Source organism: Schistocerca cancellata, chromosome 11 (genome assembly GCF_023864275.1).
Source record: "Schistocerca cancellata isolate TAMUIC-IGC-003103 chromosome 11, iqSchCanc2.1, whole genome shotgun sequence".
Lineage (NCBI taxonomy): Eukaryota > Metazoa > Arthropoda > Insecta > Orthoptera > Acrididae > Schistocerca > Schistocerca cancellata.
This window is the reverse complement of record NC_064636.1, coordinates 76,654,127-76,672,038: the sequence shown is the minus strand read 5'-3', so window position 1 is coordinate 76,672,038 and position 17,912 is coordinate 76,654,127. Positions and strand designations below refer to the sequence as shown.

General features: G+C 42.1%; 1 protein-coding gene across 1 annotated transcript in view; it reads right to left on the bottom strand.

Moving 5' to 3' along the window:
* LOC126108713 (ATPase family AAA domain-containing protein 3) overlaps positions 1 to 17,912 on the bottom strand; it is a 111,935-nt gene that overhangs the window by 37,134 nt on the left and 56,889 nt on the right. Inside the window, exons 6-7 of the mRNA XM_049914030.1 lie at positions 12,563 to 12,665; positions 8,937 to 9,187 (exon numbers count right to left, since the gene is read on the bottom strand). Of these exons, the coding sequence (XP_049769987.1) occupies positions 8,937 to 9,187; positions 12,563 to 12,665 (354 nt within the window). The remainder of the gene's footprint in view (positions 1 to 8,936; positions 9,188 to 12,562; positions 12,666 to 17,912) is intronic.

Here is a 17,912-nt window from a genome sequence, read left to right as displayed (position 1 = left end):
AATATTTAACTAGGTTCTACCGAACAATGTTGAACATTAGGTGGATCAGTAAGATAAAGAATGGGAGAGTATTTGCAGAATCAGCAAGTAAAGTGCAATATGCAGAACACAAACAAGAACAAGGGACCTAAGACAATACAGAATAGCTCACACGGTGTGCTGTGCTAAGCGGCACGGCCATTCTTGTGGCAGCAGCACGTGGCGTTAGTGCTGCCAAAGTGAGGCTACTATGGGACAAGGGAATGCCGCGAGTACCACTGTCATGTGTTTTGAAGAGTGTACAGACGGTGATAGGGTCAGTTTCTGGAGAGACACAAATGACACTGGGCTGTGAGGAACCGAGGCAAACAGGTCTCACGGAGTTGCTGTGGAGCAATACCGGACAAAGGGTCAGCACAGATAGTGCTGTCATGTGGATCAAAAACTGATCGAGTGGGTGCTGTTTCCTCTCATTATTTGTACCACACTGCAGTGGAGGCTAAGGACAGCTTCAGCAGATCACAAGGAGCACAACTGGAGTTCTTTTGAAATAAATGTTGGTATCCTGATGACATCAGGCTCAAGACACGGTACAGAGTTATGTACAATTACATAACGGTGTATTAAGCACTGCAAACTGTAAATCACTCGGTACTGAAATTAGTAAGTGATCTGTAATGGCTCATTTCTGGATTGCACTTATGGTGTGCGACAGTGGACATTATGTCAGAAAGCGAGACTGTTAAGTCAGTGTATGCTACATGTGCGATTGTACTGATTAAATTATAATTTAAATTGTTTCCACTGCAACAGTGGTTCTGTTCTGTAATCGGTGACTACAAATTATGCTACGACTTCATTGACTTATCGTGTGTTTAACTGAATTACTGATCATTTAGATATTAAGAGGGGTAGTGTTGTCGGTAGTTGACGCTTTCATGACAGGGTGCAATACCTAGCAACAGAGCGAGGAGCAGTCAGTGGCAATTTTTTTTCTATCATACATACGTTGGGTATTTTCTGTTACAAGGTTTTGCTAGGAATCCCACTCATGATAGAAATATATTGAATCTAATGGCAACAACTAGACTTGAGCTCTTTCAAGATGTCCACATCGATACTGGTATCAGTGACTGTGATGTGATGTGATTGTTGCAACAATGGTTACCAAAGCACAAAGAACAACTAAAACAAACAGGAAGATACATACATTCAATAAACTAGATAAAAAAAAAAAACAGTAATGTCATGTCTCAATGAGAAACTCAAAACTTTCAGCACAGGACAGGAGCATGTAGAGAAACTCCAGCTCAAGTTTAAAAGAATGGTTGATCATGCACTGGATATATTTGTATCCAGTAGGGCAGTTCATAATAGGGGGGGAACCTCCATGGTATAAAGTCACTGTAAAGAAACTTCTAAAGAAACAGTTATTACAGCATAATAGGTGTAGAACAAAGCCTAGGGTAACCGATAGAAAGACGCTGAATGAAACACGTTTGGCTGTCAAGAGAGCGTGGCGTGATGCCTTCAATGACTACCATAGCAGAATATTGTGAAATGACATTTCACAAAATCCAAAGAAATTCTGGTCATATGTAAAGGCTGTTATGGCACCAAAATTAGTGTTCAGTCCCTAATGAATGAGACAGGAACTGAAATTGAGGGTAGGAAATCAAAATCTGAAATGCTTAACTCTATTTTCAAATGCTCCTTTGCAAAGGAAAATCTGGGACAATTGCCCCAGTTTAATCCTCGTACCACTGAAAAGATGAACGAAGTAAGTGTTAGTGTCTGTGGTGTCGAGAAACAGCTGGAATCAAAGTTGAACAAAGCTCCAGGCCCCGATGGAATCCCTGTCACATTCTATACTGAATTTGCGGCTGACAGCCCCTCTTCTAACTATAATCTATCGTAGATCCATCAAACAAAAAACCCGAACCGAGTCCTTGAAAAAAGGCACAGGTCACACTCATCTAGGGTAGTTGAAGTGATCCACATAACTACCATCCAATATACTTGGTATCAATTTGTTGTAGAATCTTAGAACATATTCTAAGCCCAAACATAATGAGGTACCTTGAACAGAATGACCTCTTCAATGTCAACCAGCACGGATTTCAAAAACATAGATCATGTGAAACCCAACACGCACTTTTCTCACATGACATACTGAAAGCTTTGGATCAAGGCAACCACGTAGATGCAGTATTTCTTGATTTCCGAAAAGCATTTGACTCAGTACCGCACCTAAGCTTATTGTCAAAAGTACTATCCAATGGGGTATCAAGTGAAATTTGTGACTGGACTGAGGACTTTTTGGTGGGGAGGACACAGCATGTTACCTCCGATGGAGAGTCATCGTCAGATGTAGAAGTAACTTCAGGAGTGTCCCAGGCGTGTGTGTTAGGACCCTTGCTGTTCATGTTGTAGACAATGTAAACAGTAAATTCAGACTTTTTGCAGGTGACGCAATTTATCTATAATGAAGTACTATCTGAGAGAAGCTGCATAAATATTCAGTCAGATCTTGGTAAGATTTCAACATGCTGCAGAGATTGGCAACTTGCTCTGAATGTTCAGAAATGTAAAATTTTACACTTCACAAGATTAAAAAATGTACTATAATATCAATGAGTCACTGTTGGAATTGGTCACCTCATACAAATAGCCGGGTGTAACACTTTGTACGGATATGAAATGGAGTGACCAAATAGGTTCAGCCGTGGGTAAAGCACGTAGTAGACTTTGGTTTATTGGTAGAATACTGGTGAATTGCAATCAGTCTACAAAAGAGATCGCTTACAAATCACTCGTGCGGCCCATTCTAGAATACTGCTCAAGTGTGTGGCACCTGTACCACATAGGACAAAAGGGGGAAATTTAACATATACAGAGAAGGGCTGCATGAATGGTCACAGGTTTGGTTAATCCATGGGAGAGTGTCACAGGAATACTGAAGAAACAGAAATGGGAGACTCTTGAAGGCAGACATAAACTATCCCGAGAAAGTCTATAAACAAAGTTTCAAGAACCAGCTTTAAATGATTGCTCTAGAGATACGAGAGTGGTCCCGTAAGTACCCAGCCCGATCGAGAGATGGCAGTCATTGTTGAAAAATATCTCTAGAAAGTATACAATCTATGAAGCATATGTTTCATGTTTCAAGATGTCACATTGTTTAGTATTTGTTTGGCAGCCACCAATAGTGAATGTTGTCAGTGAAATTGTGAAAATGGAGAAAATTGGTCATCGTTATGTGATACAATATTTTTTTTTTTTCTCTGAAAGGCCTCAGTGCAACAAATATTAAAGCTGAGCTAGATTCTACTTTGGGAAAGTCTGCTCCTTCGTTGACAACAGTAAAATATTAAGCAGCCGAGTTTAAACGAGGCCGTACGGGCTTCCAAGATGAGCATCGTAGTGGTCGACCAAATGAGGTGACGACACCAGAAACGGTGACCAAAATCGATAAAGCGCTAGAGGACGATCGTCAACTGAAAGTGCGTGAGCTAGCAGACATAGTAGGCATTTCAAGAAGTGTGGTATATTGTATATTATCTGAAAATTTGGACATGAGAAAAGTGTGTGCTAGGTTTGTGCCACGTCTGCCCACACTTGAGCAAAACCAGTGTCGTGAAGATGTTTCCCTCGAGCAAAAGCAGTGTCACGAAGATGTTTCAATTGCAGGTTTAGTGAACTTTCGAGCAACAAAGTTGATTTTTTGCATCATTTCATAATCGTGGATGAAACGTGGGTCCACCACTTCACACTCGAGACAAAAAAAACAATCGAAACAATGTACACAAACTGAAGAACTGACTCCAAAGACCATTTCATCTGCAGGGAAGGTCATGGCGTCGATTTTTTGGGATCCACATGGGATTTTCATTAACTACCTCGAAAAAGGAAAAACTATCAGTGGCAAACTTATTGCACCATTTGGGTGAAGAAATCAAGCAAAAACAGCCGCATTTGGCCAAGAAGGAAGTGTTGTTTCTTCAGGACAATGCACTAGCTCCAAAGTCCAGTATTGCAATGGCCAAAATTAATGAATTAAAATACAAATTGCTACCCCATGCACCCTTATCACCAGATTTAGCCCCCTCAGATTATTTTCTGTTGTCAAACTTGAAAAAATGGCTTGGTGGTCGAAGATTTTCAACAAATGAAGACGCAATGTCGGTAGTTAATGTCTATCTTGAGGAGTTAGACAGTTCTCATTATAAAAAGGGTATCAAACTTATTGAACATCACTGTACAGAGCTGAAAGATTACATTGAAAAATAAATACATTTTTTTCCAAAATTTTTGGGTGTTCTTTGTTGAGTCGGGTACTTATGGGACCACCCTCAAATACACTACTGGCCATTAAAATTGCTACACCACGAAGATGACGTGCTACAGACGCGAAATTTAACCAACAAGAAGAAGACGCTGTGATATGCAAATGATTAGCTTTTCAGAGCATTCACACAAGGTTGGCGCCGGTGGTGACACCTACAACGTGCTGACATGAGGAAAGTTTCCAACCGATTTCTCATACACAAACAGCAGCTGACCGGCACTGCCTGGTGAAATGTTGTTGTGATGCCTTATACGAGGAGAAATGCGTACCATCACGTTTCCGACTTTGATAAAGGTCGGATTGTAGCCTATCGCGATTGCAGTTTATCGTATCGCGACATTGCTGCTCGCGTCGGTCAAGATCCAATGACTGTTAGCAGAATAAGGAATCGGTGGGTTCAGGAGGGTAATACGGAATGCCGTGCTGGATCCCAACAGCCTCGTATCACTAGCAGTTGAGATGACAGGCATCTTATCCACACAGCTGTAACGGATCGTGCAGCCACATCTCGATCCCTGAGTCAACAGATGGGGCGTTTGCAAGACAACAACCATCTGCATGAACAGTTCGACGACGTTTGCAGCAGCACGGACTATCAGCTCTGAGACAGTGGCTGCGGTTACCCTTGACGCTGCATCACAGACAGGAGCGCCTGCGATAGTTTACTCGACAACGACCTGAGAGCATGAATGGCAAAACGTCATTTTTTTGGATGAATCCAGGTTCTGTTTACAGCATCATGATGGTCACAACCGTGTCTGGCGACATCGCGATGATCACACATTGGACGCGTGTATTCGTCATTGCCATACTGACGTATCACCCGGCATGACGGTATGGGGTGCCATCGGTTACACGTCTCGGTCACCTCTTGGTCACATTGACGGGACTTTGAACAGTGAATGTTACATTTCAGATGTGTTACGACCCGTAGCTCTACCCTTCATTCGATCCCTGCGAAACCCTACATTTCAGCAGGATAATGCACGACCGCATGTTGCAGGTCCTGTACGGGCCTTTCTGGATACAGAAAATGTTCGACTGCTGACCTGGCCAGCACATTCTCCAGATCTCTCACACATTGAAAACGTCTGGTCAATGTTGGCCGAGCAATGCAACTGGCTCGTCACAATACGCCAGTCATTACTCTTGATGAACTGTAGTATCGTGTTGAAGCTGCATGGGCAGCTGTACCTGTACACGCCATCCGAGTTCTGTTTGACTCAATGCCCAGGCGTATCAAGAAAGTTATTACGGCCAGAGGTGGTTGTTCTGGGTACTGATTTCTCAGGATCTATGCACCCAAATTGCGTGAAAATGTAATGACATGTCAGTTCTAGTATAATATATTTGTCCAATGAATACCTGTTTATCATCTGCATGGCCAGTAGCGTATTACAACACACTTTGTATAGCTCACAGAAGGATCATGAGGATAACATTAGAATAATTACTGCGTGGACAGAGACATTCAAACAATCATTCTCCCCTGCTCCATACATGAATGGAACAGCAAGAAACCCTAATAACTGGTACAATGGGAAGTACCCTATGCCATGCACCTCACTGTGGTTTGCAGAGTATGGATGTAGATGCTAGAGTCACTACTACTGAGGCCTGAGCACCATATGCTGTTCCTTGTTATGTTGCAATTGGTTGCCCACAGTAGGGACAATTCATTAGTTCTATTTTGTATGTTGATGCTTTGCATGTTAAATAAATTGTTATTACTATAGAGCCCTGATCTGCTTAATATAAATTCCACAACCACACAATCCCCAGGTGAAACTCCACTCCACATAAATCCCATGCACCAGTTGCACTTGAGGATGCCGTATTAGGTAAAAATTGTAGGCAGAGAGAGACTGGAATACGTTATACAAATAACTGAGGATGCAGGGTGCAAATGCTACTCTGTGATGGAGAGGTTAGCAGAAGAGAGGAATTTGTTTTGGCACACATCTTCTGACTAGAAGACTGATGACTAAATAAAAAAGTAACAACCTACGGAAGTTGTGAGACCATTCTGGAACCTATATGACGCGTAGTACCTCTACCGTATCCTCACTACACACTTATTTGACTACTTTCATCAGATTCTGTACAGCACGTGAAACAAACCATCAACCAATCCACTACCAGAATGACACTCCGAGAAATATCAGGCACAGTGCTTTGCGCGGCGAAAGTGGTGACACGTCAGAGCTGACGACGCCAGCTGTCTACAGCTGACATTACAATACTACTGATGGTAGCAGTACAGTCAGCTCACTGTCAAATGACAACTACAAGGGTCAATCCAGAAGTATGGTTCCCTTAATTTTTATAAACAAACAACATTATTTATTCACATAGAAATTTAAGTTTTCAGAAAAAAACTTAGCTCTAGCTCTATGTTTCCATATAATTGTCATCTTTTTCTACACATTTTTGTAGACGGTGCTCCAATTTCTGTATGCCCATGCTGTAGAACTCTGCCACCAACCCATTACGGAAGTGTTTCACCTCTTCTCTGACTTCGTCACTCCGGAAGTGTAGCCATCCAAGTGTTCCTTTAACTTGGAGTACAAGTGATAACCACTAGGCACGAGGTCTGGACTGTATGGTGCATTGGGCAAGATAGTCCAACCGTAGTTTGTTCCCGGGTTCGGCGGTAGATGTGAGGTCGGGCGTTATCGTGAAGGAGTCGTCCTCTCCTGCAGTTCTGGATAGCTTGCCCAAATTTTTGTAGTGTTTCACAATAACTGTCCAAGTTTACTGTTGTCCAATGATCCACAAAATTGATCACCAGTATCCCGTTACAATCCGAAAACACAATGGCCGTGACTTTGACAGCAGAAGGAGTTTGAATTCCTTTGCGACTGGTGACCCCGGATGACACCACTGTTTGGATTTTTCTTTTGTTTCTGGAGTGAAATGAAACACCCACATTTTGTCACCCGTAACAATGGAGTCCAACAATCCCTCCTTATCTTCGTGACACTTCTGAAGAAACTGGCAAACATAGTAAAGGTTTTTCACCTTGTGTTCTGCTGTCAGCATACGCAGTAACCATCCAGTGCAACACTTGTGATGCCCCAATTTTTCTGTCAAAGCTCTTTCAACTGCATCACAAGAAGTCCCAGGAATCTGAGCAACAAGTTCACCGACGGTGATCGTCCCATTTTGAAGCACTTCTCGGTGTACCATCTCAATAACCGAAGGTCTTCCATCTGTTCTTCATTGTGGGCCTCCTCCTGGGTAGCATTAAACTCCCTTCACCATTTTTGGGCATGTCGAACAGACACACAATTGTCACCACACACTCGTGTAAACTGACGATAAAAAGCCACGTGTGGAGTCCCTTTCGTGAGCAAAATCCATATTACGGAACGAATCTCACGCTTGGTGCAATAAACATGGAGTCCCTTTCGTGAGCAAAATCCATATTACGGAACGAATCTCACGCTTGGTGCAATAAACAATGGGCACCTCCACCTCCACTACGGACAGCTGCTGAGCCAATACTGAGCGCCACAGCAAAGCGCGGCCAGGCAGAATTGAGAGTGGGGAAACATCCGTGCATAGCGGTGTTGACAGACTTTACCTGTCACCTTCCCACGTGGCTGGAGCTGTTTGGGAACTGTAGCGGGACTTTGAATTTTGCCGTGCTACACTCGTTCACTCAGATATAAATTATACCGTCGCAGCTGTATGAGCACTAGACGGCAGAGAAAATATATAATAAAATGAAGGTACAAAAATTGTAACTTTTTTTGTTTTCTTCCCGATCTTGGCTCTTGAGAGCGGAAGCTTAACTTAACTTATTCGCTAGTCTTAGTATGATTCAGACGTAAAAACTTATTCGCTAGCCTTGGTCTGATTAAAATGAAAGAAACTTATTGATGTGCAGACATATAGTATTGTGGAAGCTTATATGAAATTTGGAGGATAGAAGCAGCAACATAAAATACATTGCATTCAATATCAAGATGGTTTTAATTTGTAGACATTATTAATTCCTGGACGATGAAATTTACTGCAAGATTTCGGAGCAGCTACGACTTTTCATGCAGAAATGAAGTAGGAGATTTTTGGAGAACAAGACCTGGACGCCGCACGAGAGAAGACATGTTAACATGGTAAAGAATGAACTCGGATCTACGCCATTTCCCCTTGTTAATCACATTTTGTTATTCTCTGTTCTCTTTCAAATAATTTTTGCAGTGGAAATTGGTTTGACTTTTGCTCAGAAACGCCATAAGGACCACCCCAACAATAGTTTTTCCGAATCACGAAATCTGACAGCTTTTCTGTAATACGAAGTCCAATTTGCATTTCATTCTTTCCCTTTTTCACGGACATTAACGATTTTAAAACCCCTTTTTATTCATTATGTCTTCCCACATTTTCAACCTTTTCTTTTCTTCTCTTTTTTTTTTTCTTTTTCTATTACCCACTACAGAACCTTACTTCTGGATCAACCCTCGCATAAATACAGGACTGCAATAACACGAAAAATACGTTACTCGACAATTTTCCTCAGGTTGTGAAGCACAGTGCCAAGCAGTTACTGAAGGAACGTTTGCTGAGCGGCAGGTCTGCCTGCGGTCTAAGCTGCGAGTCTCACTTGTTGGACTGCTCGCCCGTGCGGTAGAGGAAGGCGTTGAGCGTGGCGCGCAGGTCCTCGCTGATGGTCTCCGACGAGCGCTTGCGCAGGAACGCGTCCGCCTCGTCCACAAACAGCAGCAGGCCCCGGCGTGTAGAGCGCTGCGACCAGTCGAAAACCTTGTGCACCGCCGTCACACCCTCGCGGCCCATCGGCGCCACGTCACCACCCGTCATTATGGCGTAGTCCATGCCCGAGTGGGCCGCCAACCTCTGCCGGACAAAAGTGGTTCCACCTTCAGATTGTGGCACACTCAGTGAAGTTGTGAAACGGTCTCATCCTATATGCTTTAATGGTAAAAATAGGGCCCAATTCACTGTACAAGTCTTCACAGGATTTATGAGACGTTGGAGCAGAAACAAAAGAGTTGAAATAGAAGCTAAGTCTGCCAAGTGCCTCCCCCCCCCTCCCCCCCCCCCTGTGTGTGTGTGTGTGTGTGTGTGTGTGTGTGTGTGTGTGTGTGTGTGTGTGAACTGTCTCACTGAAAGGTTTTACGAAGACTGCCAGGGATGTTCCAAAACCTTATCAAAAACTGCCCAACATTAAAAGTATGGTAAGTTATGATGTCACAGCTATTAAAACTTTCAAGGCCACCGATACTCTCAACACCTCCAGAGTGAGCAATAGCCATGGTAAGCCATCCAGTACCATGACTAAATTTATCATCCTTTATAAGCGAAAAATTCAGAATACCATGTGCAAAAACAAAAGGACCATCAAGGACAGCATGAAAAGCAATGCCTTTCGCCTTTCTCCTTGGCCCCAGTACTGATTTCAGTATTATCAATGGCCTTTTAAACAGTAGCACTGTGCAAATATAGATAGTAGCAGTGGTCTTGAAAGTTTTAATAAATGTGACATCGCAACTTGCTGTACTTCTAGTGTTTAGTGACATTTTTAATAAGGGCATTGGTACACCTTATTTTTACTGTATGATGTCCTTTGTACTCAGGAGTTGTGGACAACATAAACTGCATCAAGATGAAGCTATTTATGTATGGTGTAAAAGATCTGGTGTTTGTAAAACTTGTCAGCAATTTGACTGTATATTATTATGAATAAAGAACACCGATTCTCCCCACCACCACAAAAAAAGCTACACATTGATCTAGCCAAAAGCTGAATAACAATTCTTGGCATTGAAGCTCCCAGAGGCAGTCTGGGATGCTCTCCGTGTCAGGCATCGCTCAGGATCTCAAAGTCGCCGCCCATAACATGCGCAACACTGGGCCATATACTAGTGTAGTTTGTGTACTCGTGGTCTTCGAAATTTTAATTGAACCAGTTTTTGTCATTTTCATGGCTGCAAACGAAGTTTTTTAAATTCAGAACTCAACAAGCTACAATTAACAGTTTTTGCAATAATTCTGTATGGTCTACAAGACTACATGAATGACAAAAATGTTACCCGTATTTAGATTGCATCAACAAGTCTCTTACGTGCATCCTCATTAGCTAATCTGTTATTCACATCACAAGATGTTAAAATTTTGTAAACCATTTTAATCTAGTTTGGTACACCAAACTTCCAATAGCAGGCCTGTCCCTTGTGATTTGTAAAAAAAAAAATGATTCAGGTCACCAGAACATTTCTTGCCATCAACAAACCGTTCAGCTCATCCTAGAGTTCCGAAAGTCTTTCATAATTCTCCTCAGATTTCCACAACTCTTCTATAAATTTCATTTCCCCAATTTTTGGGTACAATAATATTTAAAATAAACTGGATAATATATTGGGACATTAGTATCTGTTTCAAAAATTGCTCCAGACAATTTTTTTTCTTTTTTGTTGAAACGTGAAAGTATTCAGTCTGGACATTCTCCAATCAAACGTTGCTCCCCGTATGACCACTTCTTTCCCTCACTAAAGAAATGTCATGTGTCAAGGGCCTCCCGTTGGGTAGATTGGTCACCTGGTGCAAGTCTTTTTAGGTGACGCCACTTCGGCGACTTGCGTGTCAATGGGGATGAGATGATGGTGAAGACAATACAACACCCAGTCCCTGATTGGAGAAAATCTCTGACCCAGCCGGGAATCGATCCTGGGCCACTTTGCATGGCATTCTACTGCACTGACCACTCAGCTATCGAGGCGGACCGCTAGCTAATAATCGTATTTTTGTTGCAAACAAATCACAACTACTATCATCAGACAATGCAAGGCATATCTTTTCACTTCGCACGAATACAATACAATATTGCACTCAGCTAGCAACGTGAACATGCAAGCGGCGATGTGCATTGAGGCTGCAGCATAAATGTACCCCTATGGAATTAGTCAGTTTGTTTACCAAGTTAAATATATTTTTAATGACATCACTGAGAGCCTAATAAAAAACACACAGGCATCACATTAAGTATTTTATTCGCAGACCTTGTGACTCTCGTCCTGTAAAATAAGCAAAACAGCTCGAACATCAATAACCACAAAACACAGCTGTGTAAGCATCATCCAATATTCTGACCGAGATAGTATACAGGGTGAACCAGAACTCCAACAACAAACTTTCAGAGGTTGTTGAGGGATATCCTCAACACGAAAACGATAATGTGAAATTAATGAGTGTTTCATAAATAATGCAGAATTGGCATATTTAAAAATTTGTAATTTTTCTGTATAAAAATGTTACAAATCTGAGCATAATAGTTACTACTATTCGGTGTGGGGTGGCAGTGGGGTGAGTGGACTGCTGTAGCCTGTTGTGGGGTTGTGAACCACTGAGGGCTATGGCAGGGACAAAGCCTCTCCGTTGTTTCTAGGTACCTATTTCAGTTCATACATACAATACATACATACTGCCAAGTTCTGTCTAGTGTTTTGTTTTCCAGCCAAGTTTACTGATGAAGAGTTGGCTGATATGCACTTCATGTATGGGTTCACTGAATTCGATGGAAGAGCAGCAAAATGACACAATGTTCAGTTGTCACCACAGCGACACCAACCATGTCATCCGTACAGCCATCCATGAAAAAGCCAGTGCTATTTTGTTTTGTTTTGTTTTGTGCACAGTGAAGATTTCATATTACAGGCTTCTTCACTTCTGTGAAGATATTTTCTCAGATACAAAGGTGACTAAGGTAACAAACTGAATTTATCACAATTACATTGTTACTCTAACAAGCTGTCAGAGACCGTGAGTCCCTTACGCCAAAATACTCGGAAGGTACTCCTTAACAACCTCTGAAAATGTATCAGTGGAGTTCAGGCTCACCGTATATTGAGCAATGGAATTTCAGAATGAATTTTCATTCTGATGATTCAAAACTTCCTAGCAGATTAAAACTGGACAAAGCTCTTATTAACTTAGAGCAGTAACGACGTGAGGGTGGGTCGTGAGTCGTGCCCGGGTAGTTCACTCACTGTGAGCGCTGCCTGTGAAATGCAGAGGTCCCTGGTTTGAACCCCAGTCCAGCTCAGAGTTTTGATCTGCAGGAAGCTTCAAATCAACATACATGTACCACTGTAGTGTGAACATTCCATACAAGATTTAAATGTCAACCACCCCAGTTTCATTGCCACCTCGGATCGTTAACTCTTTCAAACAGTATTCTACTACCCAACAAAGGAGAAAGCTGCCACCACTCACCTTTGCGAACATCGTCTTGCCGGTTCCCGGAGGACCGTGCATCAAGATGTTGCGGTACATACCCTGGTTACGCCGCGTGTTCTTTGTCGCGATGGCGATGTCCCTGTAACAAGGATTGAAAATCAGAGAGGTGTAAACTGTTACTAAGGATGTAGCTGTAGCCGTACTAATATTTATGAAAGTTCCCGATAAAGGTTACTTATTGTAATATGCACCACACATGACTGAATATACACTAGACTCTCGCTAATTCAGCCATTCCTGGCACATACGGGTGATGGATTAGCCCAAGTGTCGAATTATTGAGTGCCTGAAATTTATTTTATTCATTTATTTTGTTTTTCATTTATTTTGAAAATGTAGAGGATATAGTGTACTGTATTTTATTAAACCCAAGGATATGCGATGGTGGCATGCTGTATCATGCAACCACTTTAAAAGCATTACATCGGTACTGCACGAGTCTGGTTGTTGCATAATGTACTCCAGGTAGACCTTGGCAGCTTCAGCATCAGCAGTGTGAGAAATCTTCATGCTCTCTCCTCATGTGTCCTCTCCTTCATCACTTTCATCATTACTTTCTCGCATGCTTTTGATTATTTCTTCATCTGGTAAACATTTGTTTGCATCACAGTTTTCCTCATTCAGCCACTTAGTAACATCTTCATCATCAATTTCTTCTCCTCCTGGAAGGTTGTGGAACATGTCAGTGTACAAAGTAATCGATAATTCCGAATTGACTAGCTCATCGATGTCACTCACTACTGGATCCAACTCGGCACCTGTGGATGGCCACAATTTTCTCCAGCTCTTTATTATGGTGGCACTCTCCACTTTATCCCGTGCTTTGGCTGCTTGGAAAACAACATCACATATATTGCTTTCCAAGCCTTCAGCATAGTCTCGATAGACTGCCAAAACAAGTACCATCACTAGGCAACTTCAGGCAAAACTGTAGACTCATTTCGTAATGCACGTACATCCAATTGAAAAGAAAAGTAATGTCACAAAAGGCATGTTATGTCTCACTCAAGACAAGAAAGAAATGAAAGTGCATGCCAGTGTAAAAAAAGTGTGGTGTTGCTCTACATTTAGAAGATTGTTTTGAGGTCCATCAAACCCAACCATCACAGTAGCTTCTGTGTATTAAATATGATTTAACAGTGATCAGGAGAGCATTTAAATTGTCATTCGATTAAAAAAATTGAAGCAGCAATCGATCAAATACCAGATATTATCAATAACTGACAGTTTGTTTCTAATAAAATAAAAGTACTTTTCACCTCATTTGAGTAACGTGTTCCCTAAGACAGGTCGTTTTCTGTGTAATGAAATGAAGATTTTGTCAACACACTAAATCCACTTGTAAAACTGTAAGCTGATGAATAACCAGCCAAGAAATGCACCATGCTAACGAAGGACTACAATAAATAATTTCCAAAAATTAGAAGCATGTGTCTTAGTTTGTACACAAGATTCCCCAATAAGATTACATGGTAAAAAATCAGACTTCCTCAAAGAATAAGAATGCTTAACAAAAAATTTGATTTTTTTGTCATATTTGACTCACAAATGCTGTACACAGTAGATTCATACATAGAACTATTGATGTTAATACAGCAATTTTAATAATCAAGTTGAGAGCTGGTTAATCAGGTACTGCTAAACAATATTTTTTTCAGATTTTTATGAATTTTAATCCCCTCCCCAGGTTCATGTAGAAGTGGAGGGATATCCCTTCCATTTTCCTACTGAGTTACAGTACAGACACACACTTTTTTTGCGCAATGGAAAAAATCTTGGAAAGGTAAGCCAAACGAAAAACTCAAACTTGAAAAATAAGAGCCTTTGTATGGTATACATTTTCTGGAAGAAATAAATGTTGATGTTTGGCTGACTCTTTTCCTATTCTTTCAGTTTTTAGTAGTGCAGAGAATTTAACATTCAACTTTTGATATACTATATGACATACGTGAAGAAAGTAAGTTCTTGCTTTTATTACTTTCCACAGCGGTGCTACAATCGCAGTTCACTGCATGCACAGTAGTTGCTTTGAGTCAAGGCGAAGGAGGTGACTTCTCTGTGTACTGTTTATGCTGTACAGTACTTGTTTTGAATGGCAATGTGTGATTAGGTCTGTCATTTGTTTTATAAATTAAAAAACACTAAACCAGACAACATTCTATGATAGATTTGTGAGCTGTATGGGGAAAATGTGGCTAGTGGCTCAATGGCAAGGAGGCTGGTATAACTGTTCAATAACGTTGGGATGAAGTGCATGATGACAACCAAAGTGTATGTCCATGTTACAATTAATGAAGAAATGGTTTGTGCAGTTGAAGAACTCATACAGTATGTTTACAGTATTCGCTCTAAGAACTTTCCACAAATTTTGAGGCCATTTCTTCATTCAATGTTTCTGATAAAAATTGTGTTTTGAAAACGTTGTGCTCATTGATACCAAAAACATTTACAGAGCAACAAAGAAAACAGTGTATTGGCAGTGCACGTCACTTCTGGACACATTACAACAAAGATGGTGCCAAAATTTTATTTTTGATTTTTTCCAGTTTCGTCACAGTTGCATTCAAAAATCAAAATGACTGAGGTAAAGCGTGTTACCAGTAAGGACTAAAGTGAAGTCAATCTCAAAACCTCAAAAAGTCATCTGCACAGTCTAGTGGGATGTATGTGACATTCTACTGGTGCATTTTCTTACCATGAGGTGAAACAATCAGTGCAAATGTGTACTGTATGCTGTAAGATGCACCAAACACAAACTGGCCAGTGACAACATTTTTCACTGCAAACTTTAGTGTTTTAAGCAATGTTGTGTTACAAGTTTTATGCACCATTATTATTATTATTCACGTATGGGCCCAGTAGGACCACACGAGGTACAACCCAGCAATGTCACATTTGATGGTTGGCCTTTCTTTGTGCCCAAATTTGTTTCATCCTTTCAGAATGAAGTCTCTCTTTCTTTCATCAGACCATGGTGTTCCAGTCTGTTTTCTAATTTCCCTCTGGCCAACTTTCCAATCAAATATCTTTTGTCTGATGTTTTCCTGTTTGTAAGGTCTGCCTGAGTTATACCGGCTGCTTTAAGATCCTCCTTAATCGCAGCAATCCATTTCATTGGCTCAGTTTTGGTATTACTTCTGTTTTTGTAGAGTTTTACTATTTGTTTTGTCAACCTAGTGGTGCCATTCTTTTAATGTGTCCTAAAAATTTAAGTCTTCATTTTCTCATGTCACCATGTATGTCTGTGTATTCTTCCATTTCCTCAGCCTATAAGCCTATTTTATAATGAATATCAATAATAAGTCTTAATGCTGGCAGGAAAGCTGTACCTCTTTCTAGTCTCACCTAAACACATAATATATTTTGGGTTTTGGCCATGAGGAAACACTTTTGCTTCTTAGTTTCACATTCTTTATAAATAGGCAAAATTTAAATGGTTTTAATTTCATATTTTGAACAATATAAAGAGAATGACAGTAAGAGTAATTTATTCATTTTTGCTTATTGCGCTTCGTATCTTTTGTGGTATTTTACATTTCCCTGCATTTTATACTTTTTTGGGACAGTCCACTAGAAAGAGTAAAAATGGGGTATTACTGTATGCCGTAAGATGCACCAAACATAAACTGGCCAGTGACCACATTTTTCACTGCAAACTTTTCAAAATATGCACTCTGCGTGCTTTACTTTGAGTGTCACAACTACTGGCAACAGCGAAAAGGAAATCAGTTCATTGTGAAAGTGTGGGTATAAATGGCGGAAAAATAATTTTTTTTTTTTGGTAAGTAGTTTCCACAAAACCCACTGAGAAAGACTGCATACCAGAGGACAAGCACAAAACCAAAAACTGTGCTTTTTCTTATTTTCTTTATGTGAAAATGAAAGCTTTACTGAGAAACTAACTAAGGCAATGAACGTAGATTTGCTTCATCTACCTCCCCCCCTCCACCAAGCAAATCACACAACTTGAAATTTCACTCCCCATATCGTACAATACGAGTTTCTTGGAGCCATCAGCAGCTCGTGTTGTGTTGAGCGATATGATGGATGTATGTATTGGAGTAGTACCACTTTCATCCCAGTGTACCAGTTGGGTCACTTCCATTACGTTTCTATGCACTCTGCCAATGCGAGTTACTTCTGCATCGTATCGCCTCAGTGTGAACTGCACCTGCACACACACACACACACACACACACACACACACACACACACACACACTACTCACCTGAGCCGCTCCTCCAGCTTGGGCTCCAGTACCACCCCCGTCAGCGCATCCTCCTTGCGCAGCACCATCTTCTCACACACACACACACACACACACACACACACACACTACTCACCTGAGCCGCTCCTCCAGCTTGGGCTCCAGTACCACCCCCGTCAGCGCATCCTCCTTGCGCAGCACCATCTTCTCACACACACACACACACACACACACACACACACACACTACTCACCTGAGCCGCTCCTCCAGCTTGGGCTCCAGTACCACCCCCGTCAGCGCATCCTCCTTGCGCAGCACCATCTTCTCACACACACACACACACACACACACACACACACACACACACACACACACACAACCTACTCACCTGAGCCGCTCCTCCAGCTTGGGCTCCAGTACCACCCCCGTCAGCGCATCCTCCTTGCGCAGCACCATCTTCTCACACACACACACACACACACACTACTCACCTGAGCCGCTCCTCCAGCTTGGGCTCCAGTACCACCCCCGTCAGCGCATCCTCCTTGCGCAGCACCATCTTCTCACACACACACACACACACACACACACACACTACTCACCTGAGCCGCTCCTCCAGCTTGGGCTCCAGTACCACCCCCGTCAGCGCATCCTCCTTGCGCAGCACCATCTTCTCACACACACACACACACACACACACACACACTACTCACCTGAGCCGCTCCTCCATCTTGGGCTCCAGTACCACCCCCGTCAGCGCATCCTCCTTGCGCAGCACCATCTTCTCACACACACACACACACACACACACACACACACACACACACACACACAACCTACTCACCTGAGCCGCTCCTCCAGCTTGGGCTCCAGTACCACCCCCGTCAGCGCATCCTCCTTGCGCAGCACCATCTTCTCACACACACACACACACACACACTACTCACCTGAGCCGCTCCTCCAGCTTGGGCTCCAGTACCACCCCCGTCAGCGCATCCTCCTTGCGCAGCACCATCTTCTCACACACACACACACACACACACACACACACTACTCACCTGAGCCGCTCCTCCAGCTTGGGCTCCAGTACCACCCCCGTCAGCGCATCCTCCTTGCGCA